This window comes from Sinohyriopsis cumingii, chromosome 3, assembly GCF_028554795.1.
Source record: "Sinohyriopsis cumingii isolate HCF-2022 chromosome 3, ASM2855479v2, whole genome shotgun sequence".
Classification (NCBI taxonomy): Eukaryota; Metazoa; Mollusca; class Bivalvia; order Unionida; family Unionidae; genus Sinohyriopsis; species Sinohyriopsis cumingii.
Window position 1 is genome coordinate 19,826,135 of NC_142963.1, and position 23,167 is coordinate 19,849,301.

Below are 23,167 nucleotides of genomic sequence, written 5' to 3' on the forward strand. Positions count from 1 at the left end.
GCAAAACTGGAGTAAACCATATGATACAGTTGTTGTTGTTGTTGTTGTAGTGTTTAACGCCATTTTTCAGCACACGATAGGCTATACATGGCAGCCAGTATTAATGGTGGAGGAAGAACCCTGAAAAACCCAGGGAAGAACCACCGACCCACGAGAAGCTACTGGCAGGCTTTCCCACGTACCCACGCTAGCCGAGCCTTGGACTCGAACCCACGCAGACAGAGGTGAGATGGCAGTGATCCGTAACGGAGAGCGCTTTAGACCACTCGGCCACTCGGGGTCCCCCCATATGATACAGAAATAAATTCCAAACATGCCAACAAGTACTGCCAAGTCTGTGGTAAACAGATTTTCAATGGTTCATCTGGTGGAAATTAAAGCTTTCTGATTTTGATGCTGTATAGTGGATTAGTGGACATTGCGGTAAAATCTGAAATATCTGTGGATATGCACTGTAATAGTTTGGCAGTAAACAAAAACTTTTGTGGGGATAACATTTCATGAGGTTGCATTGTTGGAATTAAAACCAAATCAAAATTCATGGCTATTTGTTACACACTAAAGTTCTCCACAAATATTTCAAATTTTACATTATCTATTGATGCTGCACAATTAAAAGATATTATTATGTATACTGTATTTAAAACTTAAAATGCTCTCCTAGCCTGGTCTGGAAGGAAAACCAATACATGCTCTCCTAGCCTGGTCTGGAAGGAAAACCAATACATGCTCTCCTAGCCTGGTCTGGAAGGAAAACCACACATGATAAAGCATTTAAATTCTTTATTTTTCACACTGATTATTTGTGCAAACACTGCATTTATAGCTAATAATAGTTGTCATTTAAGAGACCAAACTGGTCTCTTTCATTTACTGCAAGGGATTTTAACTGTGCATCGTGTTGTTGGGGGGGGGGTAGGGGCCAAAACCACATGTACAAGAGGTTCAAGTCACCATTCTTTTGAAACTTTCATTCACATGAGTATGAATTAATTTAATGGATTTTACATGTGCACATCTATTACATTCCATACATACTTAACCTACTGTAACTCTGATGAATCATTTACTCATAATCTTTACCCAGTCTCAAATATTGTCTTTCAAACTACAGCCACTGGGTTTGAGACTTATTTTTCACTCATGCTTTACTTTATATTGTTCACCTCTCTCTCTCTCTCTCTCTCTCTCTCTCTTTAATGGTTTGATTCTATATCAACAACAAACCTACTTTGTCATATTTGTCTTTCTTGATATTTTGGGCTTGTGGGGATTTTATGCTTATGGCACAATATCCATTCTATTACTAATACAGTAATAGAAACCAACTTTTTGATTTTACTAAAACTAGTAACAGTTAAAAACCAATGGCCTTTCATAATTCCCTTGGATATTGTAAATTGATTTTTTTTATATAAAAAATAAAGAAATTGCCACAATAAATCAATATTCCTCAACTAATGTTTCAAATATTAACATAATTTCTCTTGTAACATACAAAGGATAGAAATTTGAGAAATTATTCAGCTTTAGCCCAGTATTTTTACACTAGTAAAAAAGGACCAGGTATAGCAATATATGTGTGTTTATCCATTTGATTTTATGTAACCCATCAAACCATTAGTATTCTCAATACTTTAATCAATGTCCTGGTAGATCAGTACATAAAAAACAAATATAGCTCTACTATTATTTTGTACAAGAAAGTACACTAAATGTCTAAATTATCACAGCTATCTGACCTATGACTGACTTCAAGGTAACCTTTACAAATACATGTACCAATTAAATGAATTCTAAGTAACAGCAAATCAACATTAGATTATAAATGCCAATAAAAATTAACTAAGACACCAAACATAATGAAGTAAAAATTGTCATGAATTTCATTAAAATGGGGTTTTCAATCAATTACACATCAATTCCATATGAACATGGGGAGAAACCAACTTGCAAAACAAATTATTTCAAATATGAAAATTTGTAAGCAAAAAAAAAAATCTTAATTAAAAACTTTTGCTTTGAGACAAGTTAAAGCCCCCCAAAAATGTAAAGCACAAGTTCTGAAACTGACTGGTAGGAAATGCAAGTATAGATATTAAGTTTCATAAAAACAATAATTGGTAGAGCTAGTGGAACTTTGATAAAATCCAACTGTCAGGGTCTGAAAATGTCTACTCCCCCTGCAGCTAATAAGACGAAAAATTATGATCAATAATCAATCTGGTATCAAGAGTCACTTGTGGATAGCTGCAAGGTGATATTAGAGCGAATCATACCCGAGTAAGGACCAATTTTACTTGACCAAATCAAGTTTTGACCGACCGTTATTGAAATTAGCCCCTTTTATTGGAAGATATTTGCATTAAAAAAAACAAACGATTAACTGGTTAAATGCATTTTTTTTTCTATGACCTGCAAAGAACTGTTCTTGCTGACAAGAAATGGAGGATGGGTTAACAAACTATATTCCAGTTGTCATTGTAACATGGTATAGTCTTGTAACATGGTATAGTCTTGTAACAACTGCATCACATCCTTCTCAACTGAAATTCAGAAGTGCAATTACAACATAGTTTGACATTTGAAGTGTTACTACCATATCTATCAGATAATAATCCCATGCCTAATTATAAGCCCACCCCCCTTCCACCCCACAATGCACTTGTCCTCACATTTTCTTGAGAAAAATATGGCATGCAACATATTAGGGTAAAAACTTGTTTCAAAGCTTGACATGTATTTTGTATTAGTTCTATACAGTTTAATGTAATTACATATATAACTGATATACAATAATGAGATCAATATGATGCAATACGAAAAATACCAATGGGAAACTTCTATCACAAAGTGAGGGAATGCTACTCACTTGCTATTAGCTTTCAATCACAGATAAATTCTAACTTGTACCACAAGCCACCTTTATATCATTGTGATATTCAAGTAATGGGCACAGCTTTAACTTTTGTTACAGAAATAACCTGCAGAAATTTGACTACCATTTATCACTTTTAAAATATGAAATATGAACATAATGAAATATTCACAATTATTTGTCCCTAGTGTTTGATACTGATGCTCAAGTACTGAGAACAAATTTGTTTAACTTGTTACAGAAAAAAAACTGGCAGAAATTTGACTGTGCCCTTCATCACATGAAAAAAATTATGTGAGCATAATGAAATAATAATTATTTCTCTCTACTGTATGATATTGTTATCAATATAGACATAAATTAAATTTCTAATTAATAGGTTAATCAATTTCAAATATGAAAAATATTATCTAATTTAAAAGTATTAAACATATTATACCTACTTGTAAAAACACATATAATTGAAAACTGTGAGGACACATTGATATATAATACATGCAAATTAAAACAAGCTATTATTAAATTTCATACCAAATGTTATTTACTTATTAACCTCTGATTATATAGCTACCTCAGCAAAATAGCCATTAAATTTTACTTTTTGTATGGCAGCTTCATCTATGGATATTTCATTTAGATTTTCTTCTTGCAATCAAATTTGTGTACCAAACAACAAAACCTTTACAACTTTCAAGAACCTGAGCACAGTCTCTTTTCATTAATCAGACTGACATTTCCACTAATCTGTAATCCGACAAGTGAATTAATGATCTGGTTTGGAAATTATAAAATTCTTGCACTGAGCTGGAGATTTTGTCTCAACCAATCATAAATGACATCATTTCTGAAAGGGCATTTCTGATTGGCTGATAAAGGAAACTCAAGCTCTCATGATCTGCAGGCCAGCTCTCTGCAGATATTAACTAACATCATTCTCATGTTTTATTCAATAGTTGGATTAGTGAGATTAAACTATATAATTATATTGTGTATGTTAGTGTTTTGAATTTTAAACAAGTTTTTACATTTAATTCGGCATTACACATACACAAATGCAAAAACAGCAGTCCCAGATCCATCATGTCAGATAAAGGTCTGTTTTAATTAACATTTTGAGCAAGCAGATCAGTGAGTTAAATTAACCAAAATAACAGAATGGTCAGTATCCTGTACTTTGCTAAACAGTCGTGTTCAACTTCTTGACTGAAAGACCAGATATACATGTGCTGAATTTAGAAGAAATTAGTTTATGCATACAATTCAAAAGAGCACAGTCAATGCATAATTCTGAATTATAGTCATAACCAGTTGTTAATTAATTATCATTATACATATAAATAATGACACATATAAAAGCTCTGAATGCTAAATATTTGTCCTAAAACACGCCATTTCAAGAACCAAAGAATGCCATATCAAGAGCTGTACTGGCTGTGAACTAATGCTTCAACTAAGATGGTTCTGGAGTAGACTGAATTGAATGATGACTCTTCTTATAAATACGGAATCTCTTTGGTTTTTTATTATTTTTCCAGATATTCAGTCGAATGCCAAATAATTAAATGGGGAATGATGACAGATTTAAAGAACCACAGTTGACAATTTAATCTCAAATCTTTACTTACACTTTCAAATGAAACAATTCTTTGGAACTAGAAGTTAAGAATATCTGAAAGTGAGTTGCAAGACTTTTGACAATTTTATGTTGCTAAAATATCTGCTTTGGTGAGCAGGCAGTAATTTGGCATACTGAAAAAGAGGATATCCTGATCTGCTGTAGAATATGCCATGAGAGACCAGGGTCAATAGGTTTGTAGCCAAGTGTGTTATAGACATAGATAAATACACAACAACTTAAAGTGCATGTGTTGTAAAAATATGTTATAAACGGAAATAAACCTCAACAAATTATGCAAGGAGTTATGGTGGTTTTTGTAGGGTTTAACGCCATTTTCAGCACGAGATAGGCTATACATGGTGGCCAGTATAATTGGTGAAGGAAGAACCCTGGAAAACCCCGGGAAGAACCACTGACCCACAAGAAGCTACTGGCAGGCTTTCTCATGTACCAACGTTAGCCGAGGCTGGACTCGAACTCACGCAGACAGAGGTGAGATGGCAGTGATCCGTAACGGCGAGCGCTTTAGACCACTCGGGACCCCAAGGAGTTATGGAAGAGGATGAGTTTGATTTGACCCATGAGAACATCTATCACATTATAAAGTTGTATCACAGATGTCCTTTCCGCAGACTCTGGAAGTATTTAGTCAGGGATGTAAAACACTTTTTTTTAATGTGAGGCAACTACTATAAAGCCAGAGTGACCTTTGAAAATTGACTATGACAGTCATCCTTAAAATATTTACGATTTGCAACCACCCCTCAAAGAATTATATCTATATACCGAACTAATTTCAAGGCCCCTGTGTCTTTTGCTGTAACATACATGCATTTATGATCATACATTATTAAGTGGCTAACATCCTGACCTATATATTAAGTTTAAAGTCTATTTATTTCAGTCGATATACCTTTAACTTCAAATAAATTTAAACCTGAAGTTCAATTTATTCTGTATCTTTCCTACTGCTTATCATTCTGTGCTCAAGAAAATCAATGCAGACTTAACTCAATCAAAACACTTTACCTGAATACATATTATTGAACAAATCCTACATTCATATTACCTTATGGCACTCATGCTTATCTTTTGTTATAATAAAATTATGATTCACTACACCACACAAGTTATCTAAATTTTCTTTATTTCATCAATTTATTTAATCTACAGACATGATTTCACACAGCACACTATGCAAATTCTTACAATGGATTAGTTAACAGAAGATACACACTGATCAAACTAACATGCAAACACGCATAGATATATCACAGATATCTTTACACAATACATATCACGGTTGCCAAAACACACTGCATCTTTGATTTTCTAAGCAACTGTCCACAATATGCAATGCCTGAAGTATAAGATTTAGGACTACAACTCAAATTACTTGGAAACTGTCACATTACTTAAGAAAAATAAACTCTGAGATAATAATGCTCATGGAAATCCTACATTCATTATATGTAAATATCACTATATCAGACATAGTATATATGAGACTAGATGGGAATGTGTCGTTCCATTTTCAATTATCAGTAATATACTTCATGTGATGTAAATGCTGCTGACTACTAATCATTTTGATGACACACAATGTCCCCATTACATAACATTGACACTATGTCCCCATTATGTAACAATGATGCTCTATGTCCCCATTATGTAACACTGACACACTATGTCCCCATTACGTAACATTGACACTATGTCCCCATTAAGTAACAATGACACACTATGTCCCCATTACGTAACGTTGACACACTATGTCCCCATTACGTAACATTGGCACACTATGTCCCATTACGTAACATTTCCTCTTCATGTCATTAATAATTTTATGGGTTTAATCTGCCTCCACCAACAGTTTCACCACAAGTACAAACAATGGATCTTGCATCAAAATGGCAGGCATTCAAATACACAAATACTAAAGGGTCTCAATCTTTCTTGTACTCTAGACGAGTGCTATTTTTCATCTCTTCAATATTTTCATTTGTGAGTCTTATACGACTCCTTACGCTAAGAATTTGTCAGGGACACTAATGAGATTATAATAAACAAGTCATACCACACTCCATTATCTCAATAAAATAAACATGTCATACCACACTCCATTATCACGATAAATTTTTTTTGTCAAAGCTCTTGAATTTCACAAGATTTACCTTTTTTAAAAAATAGAAACATGTACTCAACAACAACAAAAAAGTAACACAGTTACATGTCCTGAAACCCTCTGAAGGCTTGGTATTTAGAACAGGCTCAATGTACACTACTTCAGGTCATCAGAAACAACTAATGGAAGCTGGAGCTGTGGTGGTTTAGTGTCAAGTGTTCTCAACTTAAAACCAAAAGGATACAGGTTTGAAACCTAACATTGAATCAGCCCGGGCTGGTTACAATTACGTGTCCCTGGACAAGGCATTTTATTCCAACTGCTGCAGCAATAAATAACCTACTTGTTTTTGATGTGCTTTAAGACATTTAAACCTGATCCTGAAACCTCCATTAGTTCCAGTGTTCATGTTGTATGCATATAAGAACACCAAACTCATTTCAACAGAAGCATGACCATTTCAAGTTCTTCAGCATTTCCTTTGGACTTGGTAATGATCTAACGACAACAAAGTATGAAGTAATGCTTTTCTCATTATTTCTTTTAAAGGCAATTTCTGTTTAGTCAGATTTTTTATTTTATTTTAGCCCACTGCAATAATAGATTATGTTTATTATGTTTGCAAACATTAACACATTACCAAATAAACATTTTCATTATCAACTTGGAACATTTTTGTTTCTTTCTCCTGGAAAACAAAATGTAGCCATCTGTTTTCTAGATCAGCAATTTACTACATGAATTACTTATGCAGATATGAATTTTGACTTACTATACTTCACCCTGTATATCTATTAACAAAAGCAGCTGTTTCGCTGTCAAATGTCTAGGCTTAAGGAGATCTGTAACCAAAAATGAAATAAAAACTTCAAAGCCATTCCACAAGTTTCTTTGAAGTCTGATGACTCTATGAGGTAGTATTTTGGCTATTAAGGTAATTTTTATGAAGACAGAGTTTCTTAGATTTGTTGATGCTCCTTGTCTTTCTTTTTATCACAGTATGGTCAAAGCTTGTTGATGCTAAAGCTGAGAATTATTTTCAATTCATCATATAAGTAAATTTTACGCCAATGAAAACTATTTCAATGGAATCCAATTTTCTTCCAACAATACTATATATGGGTGCTTCATCAATTTCTTTAGTATAATCTCAGTGCCTGAAATAGGTACTTCAACTGGCTTAGAAAAAAATTTCTTTAACAAATTCAACAACTAATAAAAATGTAAAGGATTATCTAGTGATCAAAAGAATTAAAAACTCATAATAAATGGCAAAATGTAAAATTAATTTGTGTTCTATGCTGATAAAGCTGAAATTGAACTTTCTTGTGTGATTAATTCAAATTAACAAAGTGTCCAAAAAATGTGTAATTTAAGTTCTAAGTAATGCATATAATTAGTCTGTTATTTTTGCTTGAACTTTTCTAACATATAGCATCAACTGATATTTGTATTGAAAAAAAAGAAAAGAAATTACTCGGGCATACATACATGTATATAAAACAGTTGTAAAGCATTATCATATACATAGAATTTATTGAAAATGTTACCTGGGAAAAAAAGTCAGTTACAGTGACCATTTCAGATTTAATGGTCAGCAGTTAACATGCCTAACTCATGACCAAAAGGGTGAGGGTTTGAATCCAATAATGGCTCATCCCTGGCATGCTATCAAGGTGCATGATTAGACAAGGCAATTTATTCAATTGCCCCTACACTACCCAGCTATACTACACTGTGCCATGAAACACCAAAACAAATGGGATTTAATTATAAACAAGATACTGCAAATCTGCACTAGATAACTAGAATATTCCCAGCCTTAGAAATCTTTAAGCAGTTGAATGGAATATTCCCAGACTTGGAATACTTTAAGCAGTTGAATGGAATATTCCCAGACCAAAAATACATGACCTCTGTGAGGTAAATACATTTCTTTTGCAAAGAGCAAAACTAATGTGTCAAATTCATTCACTGATTTACAAAAATGAAGTTAATACAAGTTTGTAATGAACACAACTGATAACCTTGGACAGGCTGATTATTATGAGTAAATATTGTTACTGCTTTGGGCTTTAACACCATTTCTCAGCACCAGATAGGCTATACATGGCAGCCAGTACAACTGGTGGAGGATCAACCCCACAGAACTACCAACCCACAGGAAGCTACTAGCAAGCTTTCTAACATACCCACATTGGCCAAACTTACGACTCGAACCCATGCAGACAGAGGTGATATGGCAGTGATTGGTAAAGGCAAGCACTTTATGTAAATGCTTGATTTTTTAAAGTGTTATTGTACATGAATACCAATCTATAATTATCGATGTACGAAAACCTAGCTCACTGTAACAGACTCTTTTCCTATATCCAACAGACTAAAGCAATTGATATTTTAAATAAATTCTTTGCATATATTTTTCAACCCTGAGAAATCCCACAAAAAAGTCACTGAAAATTATTAATTGATACTGTTCATAATTATAAGCTCTCTTGTAATCCAAACACTAGTAAATTTATAATTGTGTTGGAATCAAAACTGATACTGCCTATTACATGTATTAAGGATGTCTGCTTTGAAAACTCATTTATGACCAAACAGACATCATAAAGTGTCTTCTGGCAAAAAAGCCATGTTGATGTGAATTTTCATTCATCAGAGAAGTGAAAACAAGGACTTCAATATGGCCATTTTGGATGCCCATGTGTCACCATTTATATTTAGGACCAACACATCATAAAAAATCTTTTAGTGACAGCCTCATGTAGAAATTATCACTGGGCAGTGATAACAAGATTTTTGAGACGGCCACTGTTGTTACCATATGGATGTCTGAGTGGCACCATTTTCATTTAGGATCAACTAATAATAATAATAATACTACTTTATTTACAGAGGGTGACTCATTAGTCAAGGACTATTCTCCCTTGAGGCCCTCTTAAGGAGAGTATAAAAATGCACATTATATGAAGATAGCAATAATTACTTTTTATTTTAACATGTTTAGTATTAAAATACTAAATTCCATTATCTATTAGAAACATTTACATGCTCTTGATATCTCTTCTTAAATACTCTAATATTTTCAACAGATTTTACATGTAGTGGAAGCTTGTTCCACAGAACTGTACCAGAGTACTGGAAGCTCTTTTTAAATTGCTCTGTTCTTGGTTTTGGTGCTAGAAGGTTTCCATGTGATAATGATCTCAGCTGGTATTGTCAACATTGAAAAAGCCCTGAATAAGTCCTGAAGATACTCTGGTGCAATTCCATGTAGACATTTATATAAAAGTACTTCAAAGTGAAAATCTATCCTGTCATATATTGTGAACCATTTGAGTTATGTAAATAATGTTTTTGGGGGATGATCAATAAATGCATAGACCTTAGGATGAAATACGCAAGTCAAGTTTTGATGCAATCCTCCATGTAGTTAAGAAAAAGGAGAAGCAATAAAAAAATTTGAGCAAATTGACAGACTGGTGACAGTCAACACTAAGGAAAAGGAAGACCGGCCTTGAAAAATCACTAGTGAGTTACAAAGTGCCATGTATCAGTATGCAGGCTTTCTGATTTTAAGTACTTTGTCATATCTGAAAATTCACTCACCCTTTTCTTTGTGTGCTTGGCATAAGGATTCTATAGTCATTCAACTGTTATTTTAAGCACAAGTGGGATGGGATAATATTTCCCCCATATTTTCAATTTATTGAACTTTATTTTGGAATGGATATTTAACCAACATTTTTAAGTGACTTTGGATTGGTTTTTATAATTTTAGTAATAACAGCTACATCTGACAGTGGATCTGCATCACATGTACACATTATAAAGGCCACTGTGCTGGGATGCTGTCAAATTGAGGCCAGTCTGTTGAATGGCTCTTTACATCATTATAAGTGTTTTCTGGTTTTAGTAATGCTGGCCATATTTGATGGTAAATTGGCATAATTTGTACAAATATGAAAACCATCTATGCCATCTATCAAACTTGGTTGAATTCTGTTGAACAGTGTTTAAGAAGTGGTTTAATAGTTTTTACATTTTTACCAATTGCAGCAACACTTCTGATGATTTCGTGTCAACTGAACAAATTTTAAATGTCATAAAAATGCCAGTATGCTCCCTGTAAAAAATATGTGCAAATTGGGCAGATGGTTTCTATGAAGTTAAATATAGCAAATACGAATGGATGATGCAAGACATATGGAAGATGATGCACAATGGATGAAAAATCATATCCTCAGCAAAATAGGCTTACATCCAGTAAAGCTAAAACTCCTATACATAAAATCAAACGAGCTAAAAAAAACACTCAACAAACAACACATCTTCTTGAAGAGATCTCTTTGATGTCGATGAAGACAAATTAGATTCAAGTCAAATGTTACAAGACGTTAGTAGCAATGGAATCTCCAAAGAGAGCAAGCCCTTCACAAGAAGAACATGCATCTCATAACATAATTACACAGTGCAAAAAAGATGGCAACAGTGATAATGATCCATTACTTAAAATAAATGCTAAAATAAAAGTACCCAACATTGTGTATATGGCTAGAAAGCTGGTAACTAAGTGTGAAATATGCAATGAGTTCTGGAGCTAGCAAAACAATCGAAGATTCAAAGGCTGTAAATATACATTGATTGGAAAAGAATTGTCTCGCACTGTTGTACCCTTTTCATTTCATATATTTTCTACATCCATCTTTATGCTTCTTTTTTACTTTCAATAGCACTAATAATACTATGCATGCACAATATTTATATCCCTATTTTTCAAAATATAATTATGCACAATCCAACAAATTTCAAAATCAGGTGGCACTCCAGCAGGCTACCAATCTACCATAAAAAAACACCTGGTAGTTCTAGCTTAAATTCAGTAGTCCAGCAGGCTACCAGAAAATAAACTGTAGCCTAGACAGTGTGTAAAACTTGCCCCCAAAAAATCCTGCAAGCCCACAGGACCAGTAACCTGATAATGCTGCTGGTCCTTTTCATAATCTAGTTATGCATTTCATCATACAAGACAACAAATGCAGTCAATGACACAATGGTAGACATAAGAGCTCTTAGCACAGGTTATTATATAATGAAACCTGGAACAAAGAAAAACACAAAATAAGATATTTATAACATATGTCAAATTTATTACTGGCTGGTTCCATTTACAAAGACCACTCTTTTTTATGATATACAGACTGAAAAGTGTTGCTCTGTATGTTGATATAAATGGCATTAAAATCATTGTTGTGTGAAATGAATTCTGTATCTTCAGGTGTATTTTGAGTGGCTCATGCGAATTCACTGAGCTACAGTCTTAGATATCATTCAAGATGCTAAGCTGAACAAACCGCATTGTCATGGTCTAAGCATGCATCCTGAGTCTAGCTTAAATTCACCAAGTCTATCTTAAGTTCAGTAGCCAAGTAGGTTACCCTTTAAAAAAAGAAACAGCAGCCCAGCTTAAATTCAGTAGTGTAAAGAAGGCATTTGAATATAAGATTATTAAATGTAGCTACAATTATAAATGATTATACTCCTTTTCAAAACATTGTAAAATTGGAATGAAAAAAAACCCTGTTGAAATAATGAAAAAGCCCAACAAACTACATGAATTTAACACATGGTAGCCCTTCATTTTGGCAGACCCAGGGCTCTTAGGACAATATTTGTTGGACCTTATCATGAAACATCTCCAAACTTATGTGAGATTTTATTCTGCTACTGTATATTACAATTTATTAATGCTTACATTGACTGTACAACCTGTTACATGCATCCTGACTTCTCATAAAGTTGAAAACTTATGAACTGAACAGGATGAATCTGAAAAATTTAAAGCAAAGTTCAGCTGAGATACAAGTAAAAACTTGAATATTTTACAAATATTAAACTTTAGATTGAAATTTTTTCTTCTTTGTTATTATCCTTTCGTCGAGATCTAACACAACTAGCTGTCAATATAGAAAAAAAAACCAGCAAAAAACAGGGATTACCATGTCTAATAATAGTAACCATGTGCTTCTTGTGGATTAACTGATGCCATGGCTAGCACTACAATCCCATGCAAAATCTAACAAGTAATACCATCTGTGCTAATTCCTCCAAAGTGCTTGTTTGTGAACTAGTGAAGAATATGACAAAATGTTAAGAACACCTTAAAAAATTGTGGACAAATTATACAGTGGAAGAGTAGGATCGAAGGTATTTGGACAGCTAAGCCATTTATACATTATACAGCAGAAGAGTAGGATCGAAGGTATTTGGACAGCTAAGCCATTTATACATTTTTCATCCAAACCCTTTTTTGTGATACACAAGAAATGAGATGTTTTGTAGCAGCTATAGGAGTTTCTGCTTATAATCAGAAGTGTTCATAATGTTTATCAACAATCATCATGTCATTCTTCAGCCCATCAGATTTATACTGTCAGTGTGTCATACTGGATGGTTTCCAGTGAAACTGGACATGATGTTGAGTAACAATAATTCTTGAAGTATTAAAAAAAAAATTAAGAACATAAATGACAGCTAAACAATTTAGTAATCAGCAGTATTAGTTATATATATTCAGCTATTAAGTTAAACTGTATATTTCTTTTAAATGGAACTGGAATCAAAATTGCATCCATTATGTAGATCATTAATTTTCTTCTCAGACCTCTATAAATTATTTAAAGTTCACTTCAGCTTATCAAAAAGAAATCTTAGTGAAAAAAATCTCGACCAAGAAAATGGATGAGCATTGCATAACATCACAAATGTTGGATTCTTCACAGCAAAATTCTCAACTGCATTGTCATTTGGGTCCTATTGTTTGCTTCTATTTCCAAGTTAAAGTACAAGAAGAGATGAGTGAATTTCTGGTAGTGTGAATTCAGACACCAACATGATTAATATGTGCTGTTACATTATGCCACATCAACACATCACATTCTCTCTGTGTGTACGATGTCATTAGTACATATAAAAATAAAATGCTTCTTGATGGTTGGTTAAATGTTTACTCATTGCATACCTGCACATGCATAATAACTTGCATCAGTGTCAAGTTATCCAATAACTTTAGTGATGGCACAGTGAATTTTCCCATAGTTAAAAGTATGTGAAGGAATGAGAAGTCCACACTTATATTTTAAAGTGCATCATGGGATTCAGTAGTACATCAATCAAAATGCACGATGATTAGTTAGCAAGTGTCTGGTTTGTCCTGATAATCCAAGGAGACCCAACCCTGTTCTGTATCCCAAAAAAAAATAAAAAATTAATCAGCACTCAAAACTGGGAGAAAAATGAATTTTTATGGCCAGTCCAAGGACAGCAAACAGAATATAATACAATTCACTGAACTGTGATACTTGTGATTTTTCCTTACAAATTCAAAATCCTCCCACAGCCTAAAGATGAATTCATCATCCAAATGGAGTATAAACTTGGAATAAAATCAATAGGTTGAATATCAGTACCAAAAATTTTTTATTAAGCTTGGAATAATATCATGTCGCTTGTGAAAAAATGGACACTAAAATGGTTACCATGTTACTGCAAGATGTACAAGGTAAGGAGATATATCTGGAACACGGAGTTAAAATTATGGATCTAAAATCACAATTAATTACCATCTATATAAGCCATGTACACAATACATAAAAACAAATCAAACATTGCTTATATCAACACTATGACTGTCAAAAAAGCTCAACCAGAGTTCATATTATAGCTACAACGCACCTTATAAAAGGAATTTAAATGTACTTTCAATGGTTACTGTTATGATATGAAAAACCACTGATCTGTAGTACTTTCAGTTATTTCAGTCAACAATACTGATAGTAAATACAAAATATTTATTTCAAAGTTACAATGATAAGCTAAAACAAGTGAATACATGCACAAGCTTTTTTGGTGTGTTTAAACTGCTAAAGGCAAACTTTCAAAGATGACAGTTCATGAATACAGTTAATCCTCAATAAAACAACCAACTTAGCAGCAAGCAATTTTATTGTTATATGAAGTGTGCCACTGTATCAACTTAGGCATTTTTTTTATAGAAAAATAAGTTTTCTTTTTTCTATTTTTTAGTGACCAGGATCATATGCAGTAGCAGATTCATCACTGTACAAATGCATCCTGACAATTTTACTCAAACCATCATACCATAAATGGTGTTTATATTTTTCTTATATGATTTCCATAAAAAAAATCTTAAAAAATAGCACTACCTTGTTATAATACAATTATATCAACCCTCTGATTAACAATGCAAGTATACGATTTGCTGTGCACACCTGGCTGCATCTGAAAGCAACAGGCAGATCTGCAGTCTTGCCTGTTAATTAGTCTATGTACAATCAAGTGCAACACCTGGTCAGCAAATTTCAGGCAGTGTCATTGTAGCAGTGAGTTGACAAAGGTCATTTACACAGTTGTATACAATGAAAAAAAAACACTGTTGGCATCAAATTTAAATATTCTTTTATAAGTGTCAAGTTTAAAAGTATGTACATTAAATCCAACCAAATTTTCGTCACTGAAACTAGAATTAACTGTATTATAATTCTTTAAATGTTATCAACTTTGAATGAGTCTTCAATAAATCTGAATAATGAGTAGACTAAAAAATTTGATTCTGTTTTGGATGAATTAAGTGCATTTCTTTGATTATTTCAAATTAAAAATTTTAAACTGGGATAGTAATTATACAAATACTTGCAAATTAAATTTATATCTGTTGTACAGTTTGAAGAAGAAGTTCACTTTCTAACATTTAAACTGTGCATGTCACAAAATTCATATCCACAGATACATTGATGCAAATACCAGAACTCTTATTTCAGCTCATCTGGCAGTGTCCAATCTAAATCAAAGCATCACACTCCTGACTGCTCTTAAACTGATTATATTTTTCACCAACAAGTCAACCTTTAATTAGAAAAAAACTCTTAATGTCTTCATCTGCTGCAAGATGAACCCTAATTAACTTAATTTAATTAACAACAGTGGTTCAAGTAAATAAAAACCTAATGACTGTTAATCATGATTAATTCAAAAAGCTCACAATTTTGTGACTTTTCTGATTGTTGAATAAAAGCTAGCTGACATGTTTAACAGTGTATATGATACATTTTCTATTCCTCTGGCCAGTTTTTAGATCTTGGGAAGTTTGGGTGCACTGACAACAGGATTATTTTGCTCCAATAGTTTCCGACCCTCTGTTTTGTAATCAAAGGTACATTCATGAGACTCTGCGTACCGATGTGTAGCACAAAAATTATTCCCACATCTGAAAAAGAAATCAGTATTTCTTTAAAATAAAAAATGTAGCAATCTATTCGTCCACTGTCAGATCAATCATACACAAAAGATAAAACTACATAGGAGAATGAACTGAGATTTTACAACTTTTAATTTGGAATTTTAACATAGCTTCATTAAATTTTCAGTCATATTGCTATGATGTCTGCAGTGTGGCAGATTATAGTGATGTCTAGCACTGAGGCCTCTATCTGCAGACATGTAGCACGATGTCCCACCCAGTCACATTATCCTGACACCAGGCTGACCAGTTCTAACACTAACCTCTTAATGCTGAGTGCCTAGCGAAGCAGCTGTTAGTACCATTTTTATTAAGTCACTGGTATGACTTGGTCGGGGTTTGAACCCATGACCTCCCACAACCTTGGCAGACCACTTACCACTAGGCCACCGGAGTAGTCATATTGGATGTCAGATTGCCATCATTTTAATTTAAGACCAATAAGACATCACAAGAAGTCTTCATGTGACAACCTCATGTTGTTATGACTTTCTGTTTTAGGGGAGAAACAATAACAAGATTTTCAAGATGGCTGCCAAAGAGGCGATAATTGGAAACTTAAATACTTATCAAGCTAAAGTTAGATGATAATTTCAATGAACCTGAAGTAGCCTTAGGATCTAACATGATGATGCATAGGTCACATGACTGGTCAGGCTGTAAAGAGGTCACAGAATACAAAATGAGACACAGGAAGGGTGTATGGGTGTGTGGTTCCTATTTATCATCAAACTTCAACTTGGTAAGTATCACTTAATTTTCCATTTCAATCAACCTATTTTACCCTTGCATAACCTAAAGACCTCCACAAAATGTTTAGAATGTATCCTGTGACAGAAATATAGTAAAGAAAAAGAGGCAATTCACTCTGTATCATAAATCATGAGAATTCACTATGCAACTTCAACTAAAATTTAACAGCATTGAGTTGAAAGGCTGATTCAAATGGGTTTCCACTGAATTCACAAATCTATTGATATTTCAAGAAGACAGTCTTTGCTCCAACTAGCCATTCTGACTAGTATCCAGAGGTACCTTGACTGAAAAAGTAGGACTAGTGCATGCCATTCATGTACTATATAGTGTAAAATATCAGTACTGATTGATGGCAGTAGCCTGAATGACAGATTGTAGCCATTTTATGATATGTCCTGGTCACTGCCCCAAAAAAGGGCCTGAAAACTAAGAAGAGATCAGTTGGGGCCTGGAAACAAAGAAGAGATTAGTTGGGGCTTGGAAATTAAGAACAGTTGTTGTTGTTGTTGTTGTAGGGCTTAACGCCATTTTTCAGCACAAGATAGGCTATACATGGCGGCCAGTATTAATGGTGGAGGAAGAACCCGGAAAACCCCCGGAAAGAACCACCGACCCACGAGAAGCTACTGGCAAGCTTTCTCACATAACCACATTAGCCAAATCCGAGACTCGAACCTACGCAGACAGAGGTGAGATGGCAGTGATCCGTAACGGTGAGCGCTTTAGACCACTTGGCCACTCGGGGCCCCGAAATTAAGAACAGGCTGGTTTCATTATTCTTAACACCGATTGTCCCATCAAAATCACAGTGACCGTACAAAGACATCTGGCTGATGCATAGACTCCTAAGCGAATTTCATCCAAAAGATTACCTGCACAGCTAAAGTCACCTATTAGAAAGGTAGCTGTTCTTATATACATGTAACTTCCTAGGATGTAAGAAGTTGAGGTTTTGCTATCTTTGCAAGTAATGCCTGAGAAAAAATTATTGTTTATGAGGGTAATTTCATAGAAAGTTTGCAAACTAGTGATTTAAGAACCTAACACAAAATTAAGATATGATGTGACTACATTCTTGGGGAAATTATATCTCTGGTTAAACACTCATCTCCTAATACATGCAAACAATGGGTGTTGTAAATAATTCAAACCATATGACAAACCTAGATGTACCAACAGCAAACATGGATGTAATGATGGGCCTCTATCTATACCCATCATGAATGGGAACAGGTAAGGATTCAAAAATTAAATGTACAAGTAAGCACAATGGATACATCTGGTTTTGGCCATAAAAGTAGAGCAATCATTGGAGATATGTCCAATATCGTAACTGTGTTGTCTCCAAATGCAGCAGAAAATAAAAAAAAGTGGTGGTTACTGCATCAAGTGTTTGTCTGTGTGTGTGAGAGAGAGAGAGAGAGAGAGAGAGAGAGAGAGAGAGAACAAGAAAAAGGCTTAATAACTGCATACAATTTTTATCAGTTTACCTGCACTGGTAGCTGCTGGCAAGCCCCGTCTTCTTCCCACATACAAAACACCTCTTGGCAGCCTTCTTCTTGGACTTGACTGGTGGAAGTCTGTGGGTAGGAGAAAGGAGTCGCCCATCTCGACTACTAGTCATACGCTGAAGTCTGGCAGACTACAGAACACAAATGTATTGTATGTTATCAGATTCTACAATTAAGATCACTAATGTGGAAAAATATCTTTCAGAGTTCTAAATTCTGCCAGCTAAGCAAAATGGTGTCATTAGCTGGATGTTGTATAATAAAAAATCAATATCTTTATACATATGGGTTCAACAGAACTCACTCCTAGTAAATAATATAATAACTCGTGCCTGAATAACATCTGAACTCACATATAATATGGAATCAGGCACTGATCCCATTTTTTTAATTCAAGAACAGAATTCAAAAATAGCAGTTCATGCCTAGAAACTTGGAATCAATGTCATGAACTTTTCAAATATTAATAAGAAATCAGATATTTTATAACCTATGGCTGGATAAAAAACAGCTCTCAAAAACAAATTTATGCAAAAACAGCGATCAATGAAAAGTGCTGTTGAACGCAAACAGGTAGCAAGACCTTTAAGAAATGTACCAATTAAAGCTGTCCTGTCAGGTGAAATTCGTCTTTCAATCTTAATTCTGTTGGAATGTACATCTCTCCCTCGATAATCTGTGGACAACAGGGTCCACAAACATAGAGCACACAATAAGAGAGGTGTGAGTTACCAAGGGACCTCCAAAAATTGAAAAAAAATTGCTTAGACATCAATAAAACAAGAGGGGGGGAGGGGAAGGGGAAAGGGAAAGCGGCATTAGGGAACTGGGCTGTTTATTGAATAAATCCTCATTTTACAATCACATCGATAATAATTTTTAATAACGAGCTTTTTCTAATGAATTTGTTCGTTATGCTGTTTAAATAACATTTATTTTCAAAATGTCCAACATAATGAAAGATTGTTCCAACTGGTTTCAACAACCATTATGTGTAAGCGAAACAATCTTGATGAGTCTGGCTCCCATAGTGGTGTTTAATATTAACCTGCCAAATCGAAAGTCCACAAAGCAGCTAACTAAGACTAATTGTTCATTCACCTCCTCACAATTTTCCTTTTCTCAAAAACATGCAACATTTATTTTGCTGAAACTAAATTTTCATATTGTTCAATTAGTACAATACTGATGTCGTGATTTCATTGGAAGTAATAATGAAACTACTTATCATCTTTGAGGATATCTCTAAGTGCCAGTTCAAGAATTCTCTGAAACTTGCTTGCTCACAATGGTCCAAATCTGTGAAATCAGGTTCTTTATTTTATGAAGTATTCATTTCGTTTTGGCTGCCTTGTTATCTTTGATCACAATTATGAAAGAGTCAGCTAATTTAAGGTAGTTTATGTTACACAGACAATAACATTTATAAGTGTTCCATTGATCAAATGAAGTGAGTTCAAACGACATACGACCGGGGCTGCTAGCTTTTATGTTTGTAAGATTTTCGTGCCTTTTAACTTTTCTTTTATTCCACCTCCTTTATTTAATTAAAAAGACATAATTAACATAATAATACAGAGGAAGCCAGCTTTTAATTAAGTGCAACAATACAACAAATACTTCCGGAAGTCAGTTTCAAAACATGGAAGGCACTTCATTAGGTTCTGAGAGAAACGCTAGTGGACAGAGTTGTTACGGTAGGTTGACGCATTTTACGTTTAATTACAAGAGGACACATTGCATTTATGACGATTACACTTAAAAGGAACTAAAAGATAGAAGTAGAACACAAATTTCAATTGATAAAAAAATTATTTAATTTGTATTTATTTATTACAGTACTGCCTTTACTCTGCGTAAGTGACATTTTCATTGATGAGAGTTCCTTAAATATCGTTATTTGCGGTGTACTAGGAATGTCGTTTGGAAAGAAAATGTAAAAAAACATATTGACATATTTTTACATTTCATTTTTCAAAGTGTTCATTAAAATTTCCATGTCATATCTACCGTTTTCAACGATAAAACGAGCGATACATCACAGTTTCCGTTACCAATTTTGATAAATTTGTATTTATTTATTAAAATACTGCCTCCACTCGGTGTGACATTTTCACTGATCAAAATCACATATTGTTAATTGTGGTGTACTAGTAATGTCGTTCGGAAAGAAAATGTACAAAATTATATGACCTATTTTTAAATTTGATATTTCATAGTGTTGTTTAAAATTTCCAGGTCCAATCCACCATTTCTGACAATAAAACAAGCAATATATCAAAGTTTCCGTTACCAATTTGGATCATGGTTTTCTTCAAGTTCAACAAATAGGGATCAATTTTTGGGGCATTTTCTGGTTTAAAAAATGGGATCCACGCCTGATGCCGCGTTATAAGCAGGTTTATGAGTTATCAGGGTGCGAGTTTTCAAGGGAGTGGTGTAATCAGTATGACCATGGTATATTCTCTTCTATTCAAACATGAAAAGACAACTGACTGACACATTTATACCAACAAAAACTTCAGTGAGAATTTAAGTTCTGGCTGTATTTTGATCGATAAGTTCAGGAAGATGTTTGCTGCATTGTAACAATCAAATTAACCAGACCTGTTTTGTTTAATGACATTTATTGTTATTTACCCTTGAGTGTTTATTAGTAAGTATACAATGCTTGTAATACAAAGATCTTTCATGACTACAATGCCTGTACAAGTGTACAAAGACTTTAACAAAAGAGACCTATACAATGCTGACAGGCATTTCTGCACACCTAAGGTTTCCGTCACCAATACTGAATCAAAAGGCATACCAAATATGACCGATTGATGAAAATAAAATACTGCAAAGCTTACCATTTGAAAAGAGGCAATTGTCACCAGAATATTATGTTCAAAATAGTATTAATTTTGGACACATGATACCACCCCCATGTTTTCATCACTCGCAATATGTTGGCCTATTCTGCACACAGCTTTGAAAAGAAATATTTTTCCATCAGGCAAAAGAAATAAAATACATTACTTTGGACTGTTTTTGTCAGCAGTTCAGTCGAGTAATTAGGTCAGGTTTACAGCTAGTTTTACAAAATTCAACGTAACAATGCCAATAAATGGCAAATGATATTAGGCCAACTAAACCGATCTTTTAAAAAAATTAGTAAAGTTCAACATTTTATAAAAAAAATAGCTATTATGTGGAAGAGAAACAATAATGAATAGGGTGTAATGTGTTTACATCTTATTTTTTCAGGGAAAAAATTAGTAAAAAATTTTGAAACAGACTATAAGCCAAGGAATTTCTTGAAAATCCTGTTCTAGCGGCAAGTTGACATGTTGGGTAGCAGATGACTTTGTACATGTGGGACAACGTCTTGATAAACTGGAAACTTAGATTAACATACAGAATTTTTTTAACGTATACATTTCCATCTATTAAATAATGTATTTATTTGTATGATTCTAAAAGATAGATATAAGAGGATTTTCTGAGTTACTTGATCAAGAAGGTCATGGATTGGGTCTTAATGTTGGCATTTAGAAATCATATTTGCATATGCATTTTGAGTCGAAATGTGGGACATTTTTTGTACAGTTTATGAATATCACTTTTCTGAATTAAAATACAACTGTTCTTTCTTGATACAAAATGGATTTTTTTACCCAAAATAACACTGGACAACAAATTTTTACAAAAGTCATGTTACTGAAATAAAATTAGTCAATTCTTATCAATTTTTATGTGCTGAACACGAATATGACAGTCAAATTGCAAAATTGGCTCTAGTTTTTTTGTAATCTGCAAGAAATTAATGTTTACATAACGAAATGCATTCCAATAGTAAAAGGTCAACTGTAATAGCCTACCTATAAAAAATCAAGTCATTGACTACATCTTAGATTTCTTCGCCTGTCTCTTGTACAGCTGTTCGGGAGCATCTCTGAGGAGTGTCCAGCAGTAGTCAGCCAGCATTGTAGTGGACCATTTTCCCTGGTATCTTTGTTCCATTGTTGCGATATCTTGATGAAAACGTTCGCCGTGTTCATCACTAACAATACCACAGTTGCTAGGAAAGAAATCCAAATGGGAATGAAGGAAGTGAATCTTTAGAGACATATTGCAGCCAAGTTTCTTATACTTCATCAACATGTCTTCTACTAGTTCCTTATAGTTTTCTGCCCTAACATTTCCGAGGAAGTTTGTAGAAACTAGGCGAAAAGCATTCCATGCTTGTTTCGCGTCACCTTCCAGCAAGTTGTTGAACCGGTCATCTTTGAAAAGCTCTCGAATCTGAGGACCCACAAAAACTCCCTCTTTAATCTTTGCTTCGCTGAGTCAAGGGAATTTTTCATGCAGGTATCGGAATGCTGGCAAAGTCCGGTCAATGGCTTTCACGAAGTTCTTCATCAAACCTAGTTTGATGTGAAGGGGTGGTAGCAAGATTTTCTGAGCCTCAACCAGAGCTGGGTGTTGGATATTCTTCTCTCCAATGGCTACATTCTGCCTGTGAGTCCATTCCTTCCTCATGTAGTGCATTTCCCTTGCTCGGCTATCCCACTCGCATAAGAAACACATGTATTTTGTATATCCTTGCTGCAGTCCCATTAAAAGGGCAACTACCTTCAAATCACCACAGAGGTGCCAGCTGTACTTGTTATACTCAATGGAATTCAGTAGCTGCCTTAAGTTATCGTATGTCTCTTTCATGTGGACAGCATACGCTACTGGAATAGATGGAAGAATGTTTCCATTGTGCAAAAGCACAGCCTTGAGACTCAGTTTCGAAGAGTCCACAAATAGTCTCCATTCTTGTGGGTCATGAGTGATTTTTAAAGCATTCATGAGGCCCTCAATATCGGAACAGAATATCAGATTACTTTCCTTTCTGAAGAAAGGCTCCAATTGCTGGTGGCGCTTTCGATATGCAGTAATTGTGACATCTTCTTCTAGAAGATTCCAT

At 34.1% G+C, this 23,167-nt stretch overlaps 1 protein-coding gene across 1 annotated transcript in view; it reads right to left on the reverse strand.

Annotated features, from left to right (window-relative positions):
- Positions 1-768: 768 nt before the first annotated feature.
- LOC149802506 (AN1-type zinc finger protein 4-like) overlaps positions 769-23,167 on the reverse strand; it is a 75,581-nt gene continuing 53,182 nt past the window's right edge. The window contains exons 6-7 of the mRNA XM_089951749.1: positions 18,190-18,341; positions 769-15,910 (exon numbers count right to left, since the gene is read on the reverse strand). Of these exons, the coding sequence (XP_089807875.1) occupies positions 15,775-15,910; positions 18,190-18,341 (288 nt within the window). The 3' untranslated portion in view covers positions 769-15,774. The remainder of the gene's footprint in view (positions 15,911-18,189; positions 18,342-23,167) is intronic.